This window comes from Citrus sinensis, chromosome 7 (genome assembly GCF_022201045.2).
Source record: "Citrus sinensis cultivar Valencia sweet orange chromosome 7, DVS_A1.0, whole genome shotgun sequence".
Classification (NCBI taxonomy): Eukaryota; Viridiplantae; Streptophyta; class Magnoliopsida; order Sapindales; family Rutaceae; genus Citrus; species Citrus sinensis.
Window position 1 is genome coordinate 13,759,425 of NC_068562.1, and position 15,606 is coordinate 13,775,030.

At 30.7% G+C, this 15,606-nt stretch overlaps 2 protein-coding genes across 2 annotated transcripts; both read right to left on the minus strand.

Annotated features, from left to right (window-relative positions):
- Positions 1–988: 988 nt before the first annotated feature.
- On the minus strand, positions 989–1,555 carry LOC127898814 (ankyrin repeat-containing protein NPR4-like). The gene has a single exon (XM_052431297.1). The coding sequence runs from the start codon at positions 1,553–1,555 to the stop codon at positions 989–991; it is 567 nt and encodes a 188-aa protein (XP_052287257.1).
- On the minus strand, positions 1,451–15,028 carry LOC127903696 (uncharacterized). The gene is made up of 8 exons (XM_052444183.1): positions 14,774–15,028; positions 5,728–5,987; positions 4,940–5,479; positions 4,182–4,331; positions 2,593–2,748; positions 2,428–2,481; positions 1,938–2,337; positions 1,451–1,591 (listed from the first exon to the last, which is right to left on the minus strand). The coding sequence occupies exons 1-7, from the start codon at positions 14,905–14,907 to the stop codon at positions 2,204–2,206; spliced, it is 1,428 nt and encodes a 475-aa protein (XP_052300143.1). The 5' UTR covers positions 14,908–15,028; the 3' UTR covers positions 1,451–1,591; positions 1,938–2,203.
- Between the last annotated feature and the right edge of the window lie 578 nt (positions 15,029–15,606).

A 15,606-nucleotide genomic window follows, 5' to 3' on the forward strand; every position in this document is an offset into this window, starting at 1 on the left:
TATAGTCTGCCTCTGTTGTTGATAAAGGTACGACATGCTGAAGCAAGGCTTTTCAGCCCACAACACCATTAAATAAGGTAATGATACCTTCTGTAACTGTCAATGACCTGTTTTTGTCTAAATATACAATTTAGTCATTTTAACTGCGTAAAGTATTACTGTACCAAAGAGATCCCCCGAATATCTGAGCAGCCCATGTCGTAACATCTGATCAATGCTTCTTTTCTAGTTTTCAGGATCTGCAGTGAATCTATTGACCAAACTCATGACACAAGCGACTTCTAGGCTTATTAAGCGCACCATTACAGACAAAGGAGACTACCAACAACACTATCATAAGGGACACCCCTCATTTATTTAACAAAAAAGTAGATATTTAAAATTGGTTAGAACAAATAATTTCTACTCACAACAAGAAACCTTTATTCAATTGTTAAAAGCAAAAGAAAAATTGACAACAACTAGGGTTGACTTTTTTTTACGTGAATTGTAAATAATACAAAATTTTAATTAAAAGAATTCTAACTAAAATAAAAAAGGAAAACAGCACTTAAAAACTGACTTCCCAATAAAGAAGCAAAGATCATACAATTTTTTTAAGAGAGTGCTACACATTTTAAATTTTTTATCTTAAAAAATTATCCCAAATAATGTAGTATCATCAATTGGTTGATGAGATAATACTATTAATCCACTTGAATCTTGTAAAGAATTATCAACTACTTAATGAATGACACATTATTTAAAATAAAATTTAGGATAAAAGATTTGAGATGTCTATTATTACTTTTTTGTTAAAAATTAGAGAAAAAAAAATCTTTAGACAACCTTTTGATTCCCTACATGAGAGATGTAGTCAAAATTTGACGGATATCATGACATTAGTGGATTTTTTATTACTCATATCAAGAGTTTCAAAACGACATATCAAGCTCCGAAATCCAGCATGGCACTGAGCCAAATTAGCTCTGGCTATTATGAAGATGTCCTACACATACTTGAATGATCGACAAAGGCTAGGCCTGTAAGTGGACAAGAATATTTCAACCAGAAGAGGAAACTGCAACAAAGCAAACAAGGTTACGGGGATAAAAGCAAGTAGAGAAATTGGAATAATAACCCATTTCCACGGCTGGGATAGAGCTATGTAAATGGTTGCACCGAATGCTACCATCATGGCTGCAATAGAAAAAAACATGCTTAAAAGGCCGATAATTAACTTCCTTGGCAAGGAAACCAGAAAATCTTCTTCAGCGTAACGCGAAGTAAGGATGCCTAAGAACATCAGCAATGAAGTGGCTGAAGAGAAGAGTGCAAGCGCATCGGATGTGATAAATACTATGAAAGGTACATCGTGCAAGAAATTGGGTATCCCTTCATTGTTGTTGCCACCCGGTACGGTGAAAGCTGCGGCAAACACTACTGTGATGATGAGAGAAACTACAACCGTGCAGGATTGAGCTGTGTCCTTCATCCATTTTTCACCCTCCTTAACTAATTCTTTATGTGTCTCGGTAAACACCTCTCTCGGAGTTTTATTGGAAGCATTGTGCATTTCCTGAAAGGAAGGACGGACTAAATTTTCCACGGCCTAAACAGAAAATTAAAGCGGATTAGAGGTGGTAATGAGATTTATTTAACAAATAGATCCTAGCTACTAGTTACTAGCTGAAACAAATTAAATTTTGTTATATATATCATATAGGATATAATTAGTCTTTGAGTTGTTCTCAAGTCCAGAAATCCCAAATTTATAAAATCCTAGACAAACTGATAACTGCTTAAACATACTTTCACAATGTTGTCAAATGGTTTACAACATTTTGAACATTTTGAGAGTCTGTTCAAACCGTTGTCAACTTGTTTGGGATTTTAATCCTGAATTTTATTTCCGAATTAGAAAATTTTCCATTAGTCTTTTATGTTATATTCATCACCTTGAACCATTGCATCTCCCGCTGCATCTGCAATGCTGCACCAGCGACTTCACTTGAAGGCACTAACCGTCCGGCTAAGTGCAAGATGTTGTTTAAAGATTTGTCCTGGCTGTTTTACAAAAATAACTTTTGCCCCACGCATTTGACGGAGGAGCTTAAACGGTTTTTCCCGGCGATACAAAACTGCAAGCATGCACAGGTTATTCCCGTCTTCATCAACAAAACAAAGTGAAGAGTAGTAAACTTTCATGATTTCGTTGACTATCTCATAAATCCCCAATCTTTAATATCTCTAAAGCTTTCCCAAAATTCCATTTAATTCCGGCACACATCATTCTGACTATTTCAACGGTTTGCTTGTGCATTAACTTTGTATCGTGTATGTCTTTAATACTCGGAGCTGCATGTTGCTGAAATCAAGTCAATAAAAAGTCGATTTCCCTGAAAGAATTCAATTCAAGAGAAGAGATTCTAAATTTTTAATTATTACCAAGATGCACCAGGGCGTTCCAGAACACAATGTGCAATTTTTGGCTCAATGCACCTGTGAGGTTCACAGAATAATAATTAATGAATTGTAAATAAGCAAATTAATTAAAATAATTTATTAATGATTTCTAGCTACATATATGCTTAATGAGGAACATTCACAAACCAAATGTAGTAGCCATCCTCAGAGCTATGGATTTAGTCGAGCTATCTGGTCTCTGAATTGGATTCTCAGCGTCTCCCTTGACATTTTCGGGTGCATAAAAGTCAGTCTTTTGGGTTTGAGGAGAATGAATATATTCTATTTGCACAGGATTAACGCCTGCATGTAAAGACATGGCAATTAACTTGTAAAATTATATAAGCAGCGATAAGGTGGACGATTTCACAATTTTGTTATAAGATCAACTGTTTTATACAACCTAATTATGATGACATGTTTTGTATGTTATTATTTGCAATTTCTATTTTTGAATAATTAGTTTCCAACCGGCAATGACTTTCTGGTATTGAAAACTAGGGGACTGGTGTTCGGGTTGGATTTTTCTAATAGTGTCTAAAAATATAGCCAACCCTAATCTACTCAAAATTTACTGTCGTTGAGCAGACCTTATAAGTACAACCTGAAACCTATGTTGGCGACCTGATTTACAAGTACAACCTGAGGTAAACGACCTGATTTGAGAGTAACTTTAAGCCTATATGAGCGATCCAAAAATTCACCAGTCCGATCTGGAAGTAAGGTAGTCCGACCTCAAAATTCTTTTGTCTGACTTGAGAATTAGCTTGACATGGAAAATTGCTAGCAAAGAGAACGTGCCTAATTTCTAGGGAAGTTGTATGCCATGATTTCTTAAACCACCTACAATTGATAACCACTTGCAGCTGCTGAAAAAAGTGGGCTGAAGTTAATGAGGTAACCACCCACGACCAAGAGCTTATTTAAGCGGAAGAGGGCATTAGAGGAGGGGGTTAGCAAAATCAACCAAAAATTCTACAAATCACCTATCTAAAAGCCTCTTTATTTCCTACGAGATTTCCAACACCTCTATCGGAAAAATTCCTTGATTTTAAATTATTCACAATCCTTCCTTCTCGTTTTTCTTTCCTTATATATAATTTCTGACTTAAGCATCAGAGAGTCTATGCCGGAACTCCACCAGCGTATCCTAACCATGTTTTCTGGTTGGCAGGTATAGAAAGTTGCGATCAAAGTGACGTTTGAGCTTGGATTCGTGCTGTTATTCCCCAAAGAAAACAAATTCAGCTGTTGAGGTCATTTTTTGGCATCAACAAGTAGTATATATGTGTGTATTTGTATATAATAATAATAATAATAATAATAATAACTCTCTAGTGAGGACATTCTTATTTTAACAAAGTGAAAATGCCACTAATAGACAAAAATCACAGTTTCTAATGTATTAAAATATGTATTTTTTTTGTATTTTAGTATGCATCCTCCCATTGTTGTTAAAGTGAGGATGCCCTCACTAGAAAAATAACTATATATATATAGAAATTTTCTAATCCAAAATTTTAAAGTGAGGAAAAGTTTAGGAAAACACATAAACCTTACGGTTTAAGTGCTTTAAGTTTTAAGCCTTTAAAATCCTATGGTTTTAAAGCTTTCTCAGACTTTTCCTGCACTTTAAGATCCCAAATCGAAAAACTATATATATATATATATATATATATATATGTATGTATGTATGAATGTATACGTATGTGATCAAAAGGATTGTAGCCACCTACAATGATAGATGAAGCGATTCCAATATCCAGGCCGACTTCCACTCGCGAAACCCTTAGGCTTTTTAGCCAGCTTTTGTAGAATGATACGTCTGTGATGGTCTTTATCACGGGCCAACTTTGGATACTGCTTCAATAAATTGCAAGCTATGTCTGTTCATGGACAAATGACAAAAATCAAAAGGATTATGTGCAAAAAAATTATTTATCAGTAGTGGCAAAACAAGGATTATTTTGGTCTAACGGGGTACAATAGACAAATTATAAAATTGAAGAGGCCAACAGTGGGGGTTATAATGAATAAACCATAAAATTTGATGTGATATAAGAAAATTTTATAAGAAATAAAATGGCTAACTTGGAATTGCCCAAGCAGATAAGGATTTTTTTCCCCCTTATCTTTTTGTCTTTTTACCATCATAATTTAGTAAAACAATTGACTTAATTGTAAATAAAGTGAAAAGGCAAATATAAAACTCAATCTTAACCACTTATTAAATAAAGAGGAAAAAAAGATTAACAGAAAATCCTTCTATGTCAAAGTTAACCGATAAGTATACATGATTTATTATTAGATGACGGAATTAATATGATACATTATTTAAAATGAATATCTTAGATTAAGTTTTAAGATGTTTAAGATCAGTAAAACCATATGTGTCAGATATTACACCAGACCCTGGGCATGTGGTTTTTAATATGGTGAAGCAAATTTTAGAATATATGCATATTACTACTAAGGGTATTGCATGTATACTGACCTAAAAAATTAAATTCGATCAATATTTCCAGCAGCTTCAAACCACACTCGCCGGCAAAAGGGTTTGAATACTTCTCATGTGAGTCCTCTTCCTCTACTCCGGTGACTGATAGAAGATATTCAACTGTTTCTCTGTGGCCACTCCTTGCTGCGCAGTGAATTGGACACTGACCTATTCTGTTTCTCATGTTTGGCAAATTTTTGTTATATTTCACTAAGATTTTCGCAGCCTTTGTATTGCCAACTATTGCAGCACTGGTTAGCGGCGTGCCGCCAGAGGTATCTGTTTCTTCTAGATCTAGTGGAGAGATCATGTCCAGAAACTCATCCAAAAGCCTGTGGGCTTCGTCCTCATTAATGTTAGCCATCGAATGGAAAAGTGTACCACAACTTTCTGTAAATTTGGCATACAATGTGTCCGGATTTTCGCTTATGAAACGCTCTACTTCTTTCCAATCTTTCCGTACTAGAGCCCTGCGTAGCTGCGGGTGTTCACCAAGATCCACCTTAACGCCAGTCTCCACCATTTCCCTGAACCAATCTATATATATGTACGGATAGATAGATGCACATGTATATCTATTAGTTACTGAATCAGTAAAAAGAGTGTTAGATAAAAAAGGAAAAGTCTTTTATGCTCCTCCAGCATTTCTTATCCCATTCACTTTTTATCATGTGTATACTTTAACTAATAGTGATACTATTCCTATACATATGGCAAGCAACAGTAAATAGAGCAATGCTTTTATAGCACCATATTAGACTCTTTTTCCTTTATCTTCGTCTTACCTTCCGAAGTCTTCACCTGTTTTATTTGTTGTCTCTCATGGCTCTTCACTTCAATGATCGGATCATTCGCTGGCTTCATTTCAGTGATCTCATCTTCCTTTTTCCCAACAACAAGTTTGCTGGAAGGTTGAGCAAAATCCTTTTGCTTCATCTTAACAATCTCATCTTCATTTTTGCTATCTAAGAGCCTGCTTGAAGGTTGAGAAGAATTCATGGGCTTCATCTCATTGATCTTATTGTCGTTTTTGCTGAGATCACTACTGGCAGGTTTAGAAGGATCCATCAATAATCGGTTTCAGAGAAAAAGACCAATTTCATATACAAAAAAGATATGAAGACAAGAAGAAGAAATTACTAGCTTTAAAATGTACTTTTATTTAATTCTTTATTTTGAATGATGTGAGGAGAGTAGCCCAAAGATTTTAAATTTTTTTCCTTTTTCTTGAAATATAATGTTCCCAAATTGCTCCACCTCAATTTAATTTTCTAATAATGCGTCAATGCAATACAGTCACACACACTTTGTAAAAACAAACAAAGATGAATGATTAACTTTTGTTCGAATGTAGTGCTTTCTCCCTTGATGCAGAGTGTTCTCACCTCCTTTATCAACTGTAAGACTTCAAGGGAGCTGTGGGAAGGATTAGCATGAATTTTTATTATCTCTTACTCAAATGCTCGGTGTATGCCATTGAGGATACAACTTCAATCATTCAGGAAAGCATGTTCACTCTCCATCACTGAATTAAATGTAATCATATAACTTTTGATGATCTTGTTCTACATTTTCACATGCGCTTAGTGTAGTGGACCGCCCAAAGTTTCAGCTCCGGCACCGAGATTCTATATAATACTCTAATTTTTCCTAAGGGTACTTTCTAGGGGTGGGCACGGTTCAGTTCGGTTCGAAATTAAGTAAACCGATTTAAATCGGTTATTTTATAAAAAGAACCGAATAAGAACCGAACTTAATAAGAACCGAACTCAAACGGTTCTTTTCGGATCGGTTCGGTTTTTTCGGTTTTGGGCCTATTGGGCTTATTTTGAATTTTTAATTTTTTAGTCCATTGAGCCTCATGAATGTAATAATTTTTTTCAACAATTAATTTATCCTAATTTTATTACAAATATTAACAATAAATACAAAGTATTCAAAACACATTTTATCACTAATATCTTACTAACTATTAATAAGATACTCCCAAAATATGAAATATTAAAATTTCAAAATACATAACTAAACTCCAATACTCCATCTATATAAACATAATCATAATGTTATAAAGAGAAATAACACATGTTTGATTTGAATAAAATCATGTTTGATTTGAAGAAAATTATTAACACATGTTTGATTTGAATAAAATCAAAAAATAATTCGGTTTTTCGGTTCGGTATTCGATTTTTCGGTTCAGCTAAGTGAACCGAATACCGAATCGACATTTCAATTTTTTTTACAAACGGTATATTCGGTTTTTTAAAAAAATAAAAACCGAACCGAATTAGAAAAAACCGTCGGTTCGGTTCGGTTTTTTTAACACTACGATTTTTTTGCCCACCCCTAGTACTTTCTAATTTCTTAGTAATCTTTGTATCTACTATAAAAAGAATAAAATGCCTTTGTCTTTCCTGTTAATGAGAGAGAGGGAGAAGGGAAGAAGAAGAAAAAGAGAGAAAAGAAAAGAAGAGAAAATCTTCTTCTTAGTATGACCATGAGCAATACATGAAAGCGAGTTGTGTCATTTAAAATAGATATTCTGTTGAGAGAGAATTGAAGAAAATTTTCAATTGTTGACTTTTGTTAATTGTTGTGGAAAAGAATGATTAGATTATTGTAGTGGAAGTAAAAACTTAAAATTTTGCAGAAAATATGCTGACAATGAATTATTTTGAAAATCATAGTCATTTATACAAATTGATTTCGATTAAGAATTTTTGGTATGTTAACCTAGACATCTTCAAGAATGTTTTGAAGTGAGCTAATTTTATAAGAATTCAATTTATTACGATTTTTCAGACACAAGTTTGAAAGCCTGGAAATTTTTTATTTTAGTAAAGAACATGAATTATGAAATTATTTTGCCATAACTAGACTTCTTAAAAAACTATGAAATTTGGAATAGTGATTTGTCAATATGTCTATTTCATGATTTTAGGATAAACAATAAATTGTTTTGTATTTTTAAAATAAGTATGTTCAAAACAAAAAATTGTTTGACATAATTGATGTTGTCTGAAACATAAATAATTTTCAATAGTTTTTGAAAGAATTAAGCTATGAAAAGTTTTACCAATGAATTTTCCGTATATCAGCATATGCTCTGTAAAATTTGAGATTTTTTCAACAAATTAATTATTTATTAAAAATCAGAGAACATGGGTTGTTCTGTTTTGGGGATCGAATATTGAGAGTATTTGAGGTTGAGTTTAAGAGATATTTAAAATAAGAAATTTGAGGACATTGAAATTTATGATTATATCTTATGAGATTTTTTTTATTGATTTTTAGGTCGATGATATCAATAGGCATTTGTTACATATGGATACCAAGAAGTAAGTAAAGTAAACTTATAAATGAATCACAATAAAGAATATATTATGTTTTACATGTTTGAAAAACTTATTTTCGATATGTACGAATATGCATTTATATGTTTTCTGCCGATATGTTTATGTGATGTGTTGCATATGTTGAACGTGATTATGTACATGGGCATATGTACCTGTGAAAGTTCATTGGCAAATGCATAAACATGAGAAGCTTTTATAAAAAGTATGCTTATTAATTACATTTGTAATTTTATGATTTATACGTAAACTTTCTTATTGTATTAAGTTTTATGAGAGTTTGCATTGGGAGCCACCTTTTGAGATTATATAAAGGCAACCTCTCGAAGGCCAATGTGCCATGAAGTGCCATGCATACTGCAAAGTATCACATGCATGATATGTATTTTATTAAAAGAAAATGTAAAAGTTTGAAAGTGACAAAAAGAGATTTTGATGAATTTGTTTTACAATGTCTTCAAAAGATTACAATGTATTATCTATTTGCATTTTATATAAATATATATGTATTTTGGTATAAGTAAAATTAGTTTTCTTATTGAGTTTTGTACGTATTATAGTTTATAATGATTCAATTTTCAAAAATCAAGGCTGATTCACGATGAGTGATGGGAAGGAGTTGAATTAAAGATGACAGATGGTTTGGTAGATTTTTAGATTCTTCTACTGTAGTTTAATAATTCTGTTTGGGAATTGAATCTTTAAATGATTGTAAAGAGATTTTCAAGTATATTTGTGATACACGAGTAGATTTGCCCCCAAAATTCGGACCGAGTGTTATATATGTTTATTGTGATTCATTTGTAACACTCTGGTTTGAACTCCAAGGGCAAATCTACTCACATATCACATATACACTTTAAATTCTCTTTATAATCATTTAAAAATTCAATTCCCAAACACAATTAATAAATTGCAGTGGAAGAATTTAACAACTTGCCAAACTACCTATCATCCTCAATTCAAGTCCTTTCCTCACTCATTATGAATCAATCTTGATTTGTGAAAACTAAATTACAATAAATTATAATGAGTGCAAAGCTCAGTAAGCAAACTAATTTTACTTATACTAAAAAACATATATATTTCTATATAATACAAATGTATGATACACCAGATCTTTTGAAAGTACTGTAAAATAAATTCATTAAAATCTATTTCTGTCACTTTCAAACTTTCACATTTTCATTCAATAAAATATATATAATACATGTGGCACTTTGCATTATGTGTAGCACTTTGCGGCACATCGACCTTCGAGAAGTGGCTCCCACATAGTCTCAAGATGGGGCTCCCACACAACTTCAAGAGATGACTCCCTATATAAGCTCTCATAAAACTTAATATAATAACAAAGTTCAGGTATCAATCATAAAATTACAAATGTATTAATAAACATACTTTTTACAAAAGCTTTGCATGTTCATGCTTATGCTGATGAACTTTCACACGTACATATGCCCATATACATAATCATGCTCAACAGATAACAATACATCACATAAACACATTGGCAGAAACATATAAATGCATATCCATACATATCAAAAATAGGATTTTCAAACATGTTAAACGTATACATATTGTTTATTGTGATTCATTTAAAAGTCTACTTTACTTACATCTTGGTATCTACATGTAACAAATGCGTGTTGATATCATCGATCTAAAAAAATAAATAATAAAACTCTCATAAGATATAATCAAGTCCTAATCATAAATTCTAATGTCTTTAAATTTCTCATTTTAAACATCTCCTAAACTCAACCTCAAATACTCTTACTATTCAATCCTCAAAATAGAATAACTCATGTTCTCTGATTTTTAACAAATTATTAACTTATTGGAAAATTTTCAAATTTTACATAACATATATTGACATACTAAAAATTCATTGGTAAAATTTCATAGCTTAATTCCTTAAAAAGCTATTGAAAATTATTTACGTTTCAAACATCATCAATTATGTCAAATAATTTTTTTTGTTTTGAACATACTTGTTTTAAAGTACAAAACAATTTATTGTTTTATTCTAAAATCATGAAAATTTCCGCAGACATACTAGACAATAGACAAATCGTTATTCCAAATTTCATAATTTTTTAAAGATTCCAGCTATGGTAAAACAACTTCGTAATTCATATTCTTCACTAAAATAAAAATTTTCAGGTTTCAAACTTGTGTTTGTAAAAAATTGAGTTTTTATCCAATTAGCTCAAAACTACTTTAAGAACATTCTTAAAGATGTCTAGTTTAGCCTATCCAAAATTCATAGTCAAAATCAATTTGTACAAATTACTATAATTTTTGAAATAATTCATCGTCAGTATTTTTTCTGCAAAATTTTAAAGTTCTATTTCCACTACAATTATCTAATTGTTCTTCTCTAAAACAATTAATGAAAGTCTTCAATTGAATTTTACCTTCAATCCTCTCTCAACATAATATCTATTTCAAATTACACAATTTGGTTCCATGTATTACTCATGGTCGAATTAAGAAGAAGATTTTTCTTCACTAAAATAACTTCCTAATTCATATTCTTCATTAAAATAAAAATTTTCAGGTTTCAAACTTGCGTTTTAAAAAAATTGAGTTCTTGTCCAATTATCTCAAAAATAGTTTGAGAACATTCTTAAAGATGTCTAGTTTAGCCTATCCAAAATTTATAGTCAAAATCAATTCAGAAAATTACTATAATTTTCAAAATAATTTATTGTCATCATATTTTCTGCAAAATCTTAAATTTCTATTTCCACTACAATTATCTAATCATTCTTCTAAAAAACAATTAATGAATGTCTTCACCTAAAATTTACCTCCAATCCTCTCTTAGCATAATATCCATTTCAAATTACACAAATTGGTTCCATATATTGCTCATAGTCGAATTAAGAAGAAGATTTTTCTTCACTAAAATAACTTTGTAATTCATATTCTTCACTAAAATAAAAAATTTCAGGTTTCAAACTTGCGTTGGTAAAAAATTGAGTTCTTATCCAATTATCTCAAAACTAGTTTGAGAACATTCTTGAAGATGTCTAGTTTAGCCTATCCAAAATTTAGAGTCAAAATCAATTCGTACAAATTACTATAATTTTCGAAATAATTCATTGTCATCACATGTTATGCAAAATCTTAATTTTCTATTTCCACTACAATTATCTAATCATTCTTCTCTAAAACAATTAATGAAAGTCTTCAACTGAAATTTACCTCCAATCATCTCTCAGCATAATATTCATTTCAAATTACACAACTTGGTTTCATGTATTGCTCATGGCCGAATTAAGAAGAAGATTTTTCTTCTTCTTTTCTTTTCTCTCTTTTCTTTCTTTTTCTTCTTCTTTCCTTCTTTCTCTCAACTGATCACTCTCTCTCTTTAATGGGAAAGGCAAGGCATCATGTTCTTTTTACACTAAGGTAAAAGATCACTAAGAAATTAAAAAGACTAAAACACCCTTAGGAAAAATTAGGGTATTATAGAGAGAGAGAGAATAATTTTATAATAAGAGCACAAGTTAAAAGAAAAAAAAAGATTTCAATATATTATAAGACAAAAAATACTACTTTGAAGTTTGTATTTTTTATCTTTTACCTTACGTCTTAGTATTGAAGTAAGAGATTCTTTTATTATAAAATTACTAGATAATACAATAACACATAGATTTAGTGTTTTACGCCATCATTAATTATTTTACACTAATGTAAATCATTTTATTAGACTGTAAAGTACTGAATCAACATTGTCTTTTGCCCAGGCGTTTGCAAGAGAGAATTTAGGCGTGTGTGTATGTGTGTGATCATTCTCAAGAGTGGGTGCCCTCATTTTTTTTAATGCGTATACGCTGTTAAGCCGTGCGATTTAATAGAGTCATGTTTTAATGTACTATAAAATCGTAAAGTTTAATAGTGTGTCTGCACTGACTCTATTAAACCACAAATCTTAACAGCGTGTTCACATGAAAAAAATAAGAATGCCCACACTAAAGAAAAACTATATATAGTTTTGGTTCTCTCCTAAGAGTGTCAACATCAAATAACATATAGGTTCATTAATTTACACTATTGGTAAAATGTTTTGCTAGGTCGTAAAATACTGAATCCGCACGTTATTTCGTGGACTTCCCAAGTAGAGAAATTTCGCATACATGCATATTTAAAAGTTTTTAAAATAAGTATTAAAAAATTAAATTAGATTCTTGCCTAATTAATTATAATAATAATATTTTAAAAATAGAATAAATCCAAAAAATGAATTATTTGATTAGTTAAAAAAAAATTGATAATGTTTTCCTTAACAAAGCATGAAGAATAAAATATATATCTAACACATGTATTTTTTTACATTAATAAATTATACTTATAATGTTATTTTTAGTATATTATATTGATATTTTTTTCTTGATAATTACATAAGCCAGTGAAGAATTGTTTAATCATTTTAATTAAAATTAATAGATAAATAAAATTTAAAATCTATTATAAAAATTGTAAATATAAATACAAAAAGATGAACCTATTATAAAATACACTCACCTAAAGTTTTACTATATTTAAAATTCTTGTTCACCAAAAAAATAGCTGAATATATTCATATAACAAAAAAAAGGGATAAAAAAATGAAAGAATAACTTATTTAATTGGAAATAAATTTATTTAATATGGGTATTAATAAGAGAGAATGTTAAAATTTTATTCACATATTTTGCCATTTATATAAAAATCCAAATATTTAACTTTTTTCATTTAGATCTAAACATCTATAGTTACATATAAGAGATAAAAAACAAACAAATTGAAAACTGTAAATGTCTGAAAATAAGTAAAATTTAAATTTCGGACAAAAAATAAACAATCCCTAAATATACTGAAGAGAAGTGCTACGAACACCAGCGACCGCGAGTATCTCAGTCATGGCTCTATATATAGACACGTGTCAATTTTATTAGTTTAAAAATTTCACCCCCACTGAGTTACGTAAGACTCCAAACTTTTATTCATTATAACAAAAATATCATTTTTAAATTACAAATCCATTTTTCATTCTTTTCTTCCTCAAATTTTCCTCCATCCATTCGAGCCCTCACGCCTCTCCCTCTCCCTCTCTGTCTCACTGAACTCACTCCATTTCTCCATGTCATCAATGGTCATTATCCTCACTCTCAAATCCACTCTCACCCATCAATCATTAATAACTCTTCAAACCACTTTCATTCTTCCCCAACAAAAATACCCACCAAATAAAAAATTGCTCCAATTTTTTCAACCATTCAAAAAGGGCTTAGATCTACTTATAAATAAAATCTTTGGTATAACACCCACAAAAAAAAAAAAAATTAGAAGACTTGCAAATTTCAGGATAGTCATCTCTTAAGCTGGGTTTTTGTTTAACTTTTTCCGAAAAGAAAAATTTTCATAAGAACTTATTAAATTAAAGCTTCATAGAGGAAGATTTAATAAGGATATTATGGTAAAACTAAATAGCCATAAATGAACTAAAAAAGAAAACACATGTCAACACAAGAAACCAGCGACTGAAACAGTCGCCCATAATGATTGCTATCACTGCTCATATACTGAATGATCTTTTTTTTAAAAAAAAAAAAATTGTAAACTAATAGGATTTACTAATAAACGAGGTTTATCTCTATCTTTCGAAACATAAGAAGTTTAATATGGTTTTCCGAAAGCGCTGGGGTCCATGTATTCTTTTCAAATAAATTTTAGATAAGAGGAGACAAGATCTCAAAAGATTTGCTCAACAGGTAGTCCTTTGATTCAAAACAATTATCACATAAACCCACTTTAATAATTATGTCCTTTGCCTACAGTGACTCAAAAATTGACTCTAAAGTTATATAACAAATAAAATATTAAATTAAATGAAATATTAAATAAAAATAAAATTAATTATTTTATTTTTAATTAAAATATATTAATGACTTTAAATATATTTGTTTCATCTTCGAAATATTTTTCAAAATATATATTATTTTATTTATTATATTTATTTTCATATCATACTTGCATTTATTTCATGTAATATTAAGGTCAATTTTCACGTGAAACCACTTAAAATTTTCACCAAAGTTAGATTCTCGCAAGCAGATTATCAACAACCCATAAACCACGATAGCTACTCTGGCAACAGGAAAATCTTACTACAGAATCTGTATTATAACCTGTGTCTGTTTCTCTTTAGAAATGGGGAAGGAATCTTGCTCATAAGGGTTTGAAGATTGTTATTATTATTATTATTATTTTTTAGGAAGAAAAAGTTGGCTGAGTATTAGAATTAATACAAACTGAGCAGTGAGCACCAAGAGAAACTTTTTTTTTTTTTTTTTTTGGGTGAGGTTACAGGGCCTGCGACCCCAATTTTATCTATTATTATTTTTCTGAAGTGAGCTTTCAGCGCCTATGAGAGAGTATTTGGCTAAAAAAAAAAAAAAATGTTCATTCTAACATTACGCACCTTTTGGCATTCATGCTTCGCTCTTTGTTCTCCATTCCTGCAGCTGCATTTTCGTCATCCGAAATCTTGCTTATCTCCAATTCAGCAACTGTATCTAGAAGCTGGGGGAGCAAATCTTCTTCAAGATTCGACATGTGCAGTTGACTTGTGTCTTAGCTTCCTTGAGCCTCCGCCGGCAACTATAACACGACCGCGTTGTCTAGGACTTTAATGCCTCTATTCATTTGATGATTCTACTTAGATGTGGCCGAGTTAAATAACTTATGAAATTGGTGGATGAATGTCAACATATTTCATAATTAAAAAAGTACAGAGATCCATATGTATTTTTCAAACGATAAGGAGCCGTTCCTTTTTATTTTTTTATTTTTTCTATCTTTGTGTAATGAATGGCTAGGATTAGTCAAGCCAATTTTTTCCACTTTATTTATAATTAAAATATTTTTTTTTCAACTAGTTTGTGGAAGTAAGGAGAAGAACAAAGGAGGAAAAGGAGAGGATTGAATCTTTTTCTTTTTCTTTTTTTTTTAATTAAGAGATTTTTTTCCATTTTACTAAATTATTGGATTTTAGTGTATATTCTTTTCTCATATTAGCAAGTAGCAACTTAATTAGGGTCATCGCGGCATCGAAATGAAGAGAGAAAGAGAATGTTTGGAGAGCTTGGGAGGAGATCAATAGACAGCTCAATGTCCTTCACATCAGCTTCTATTACGAGTCATGTTAAATTACGTTATATATAATTTACACAACTGATCAAGAGTGGTGTCCAAAACTTCAAGCATTGTTTGGTTATCAATATATTTTAAGTTATTGAGTATATTTTTTTTATT

Excerpts from the sequence above, each read along its gene's own strand:
- LOC127898814 (XM_052431297.1), bottom strand. The coding sequence starts at position 1,555 with ATGCACAATGCTTCCAATAAAACTCCGAGAGAGGTGTTTACCGAGACA.
- LOC127903696 (XM_052444183.1), bottom strand. The coding sequence starts at position 14,907 with ATGTCGAATCTTGAAGAAGATTTGCTCCCCCAGCTTCTAGATACAGTT. Across the intron at positions 4,332-4,939 it reads GATCGAATTTAATTTTTTAG|ACATAGCTTGCAATTTATTG; the intron begins GTCAGTATACAT and ends GTCCATGAACAG. Across the intron at positions 2,482-2,592 it reads GAGGATGGCTACTACATTTG|GTGCATTGAGCCAAAAATTG; the intron begins GTTTGTGAATGT and ends TGAACCTCACAG.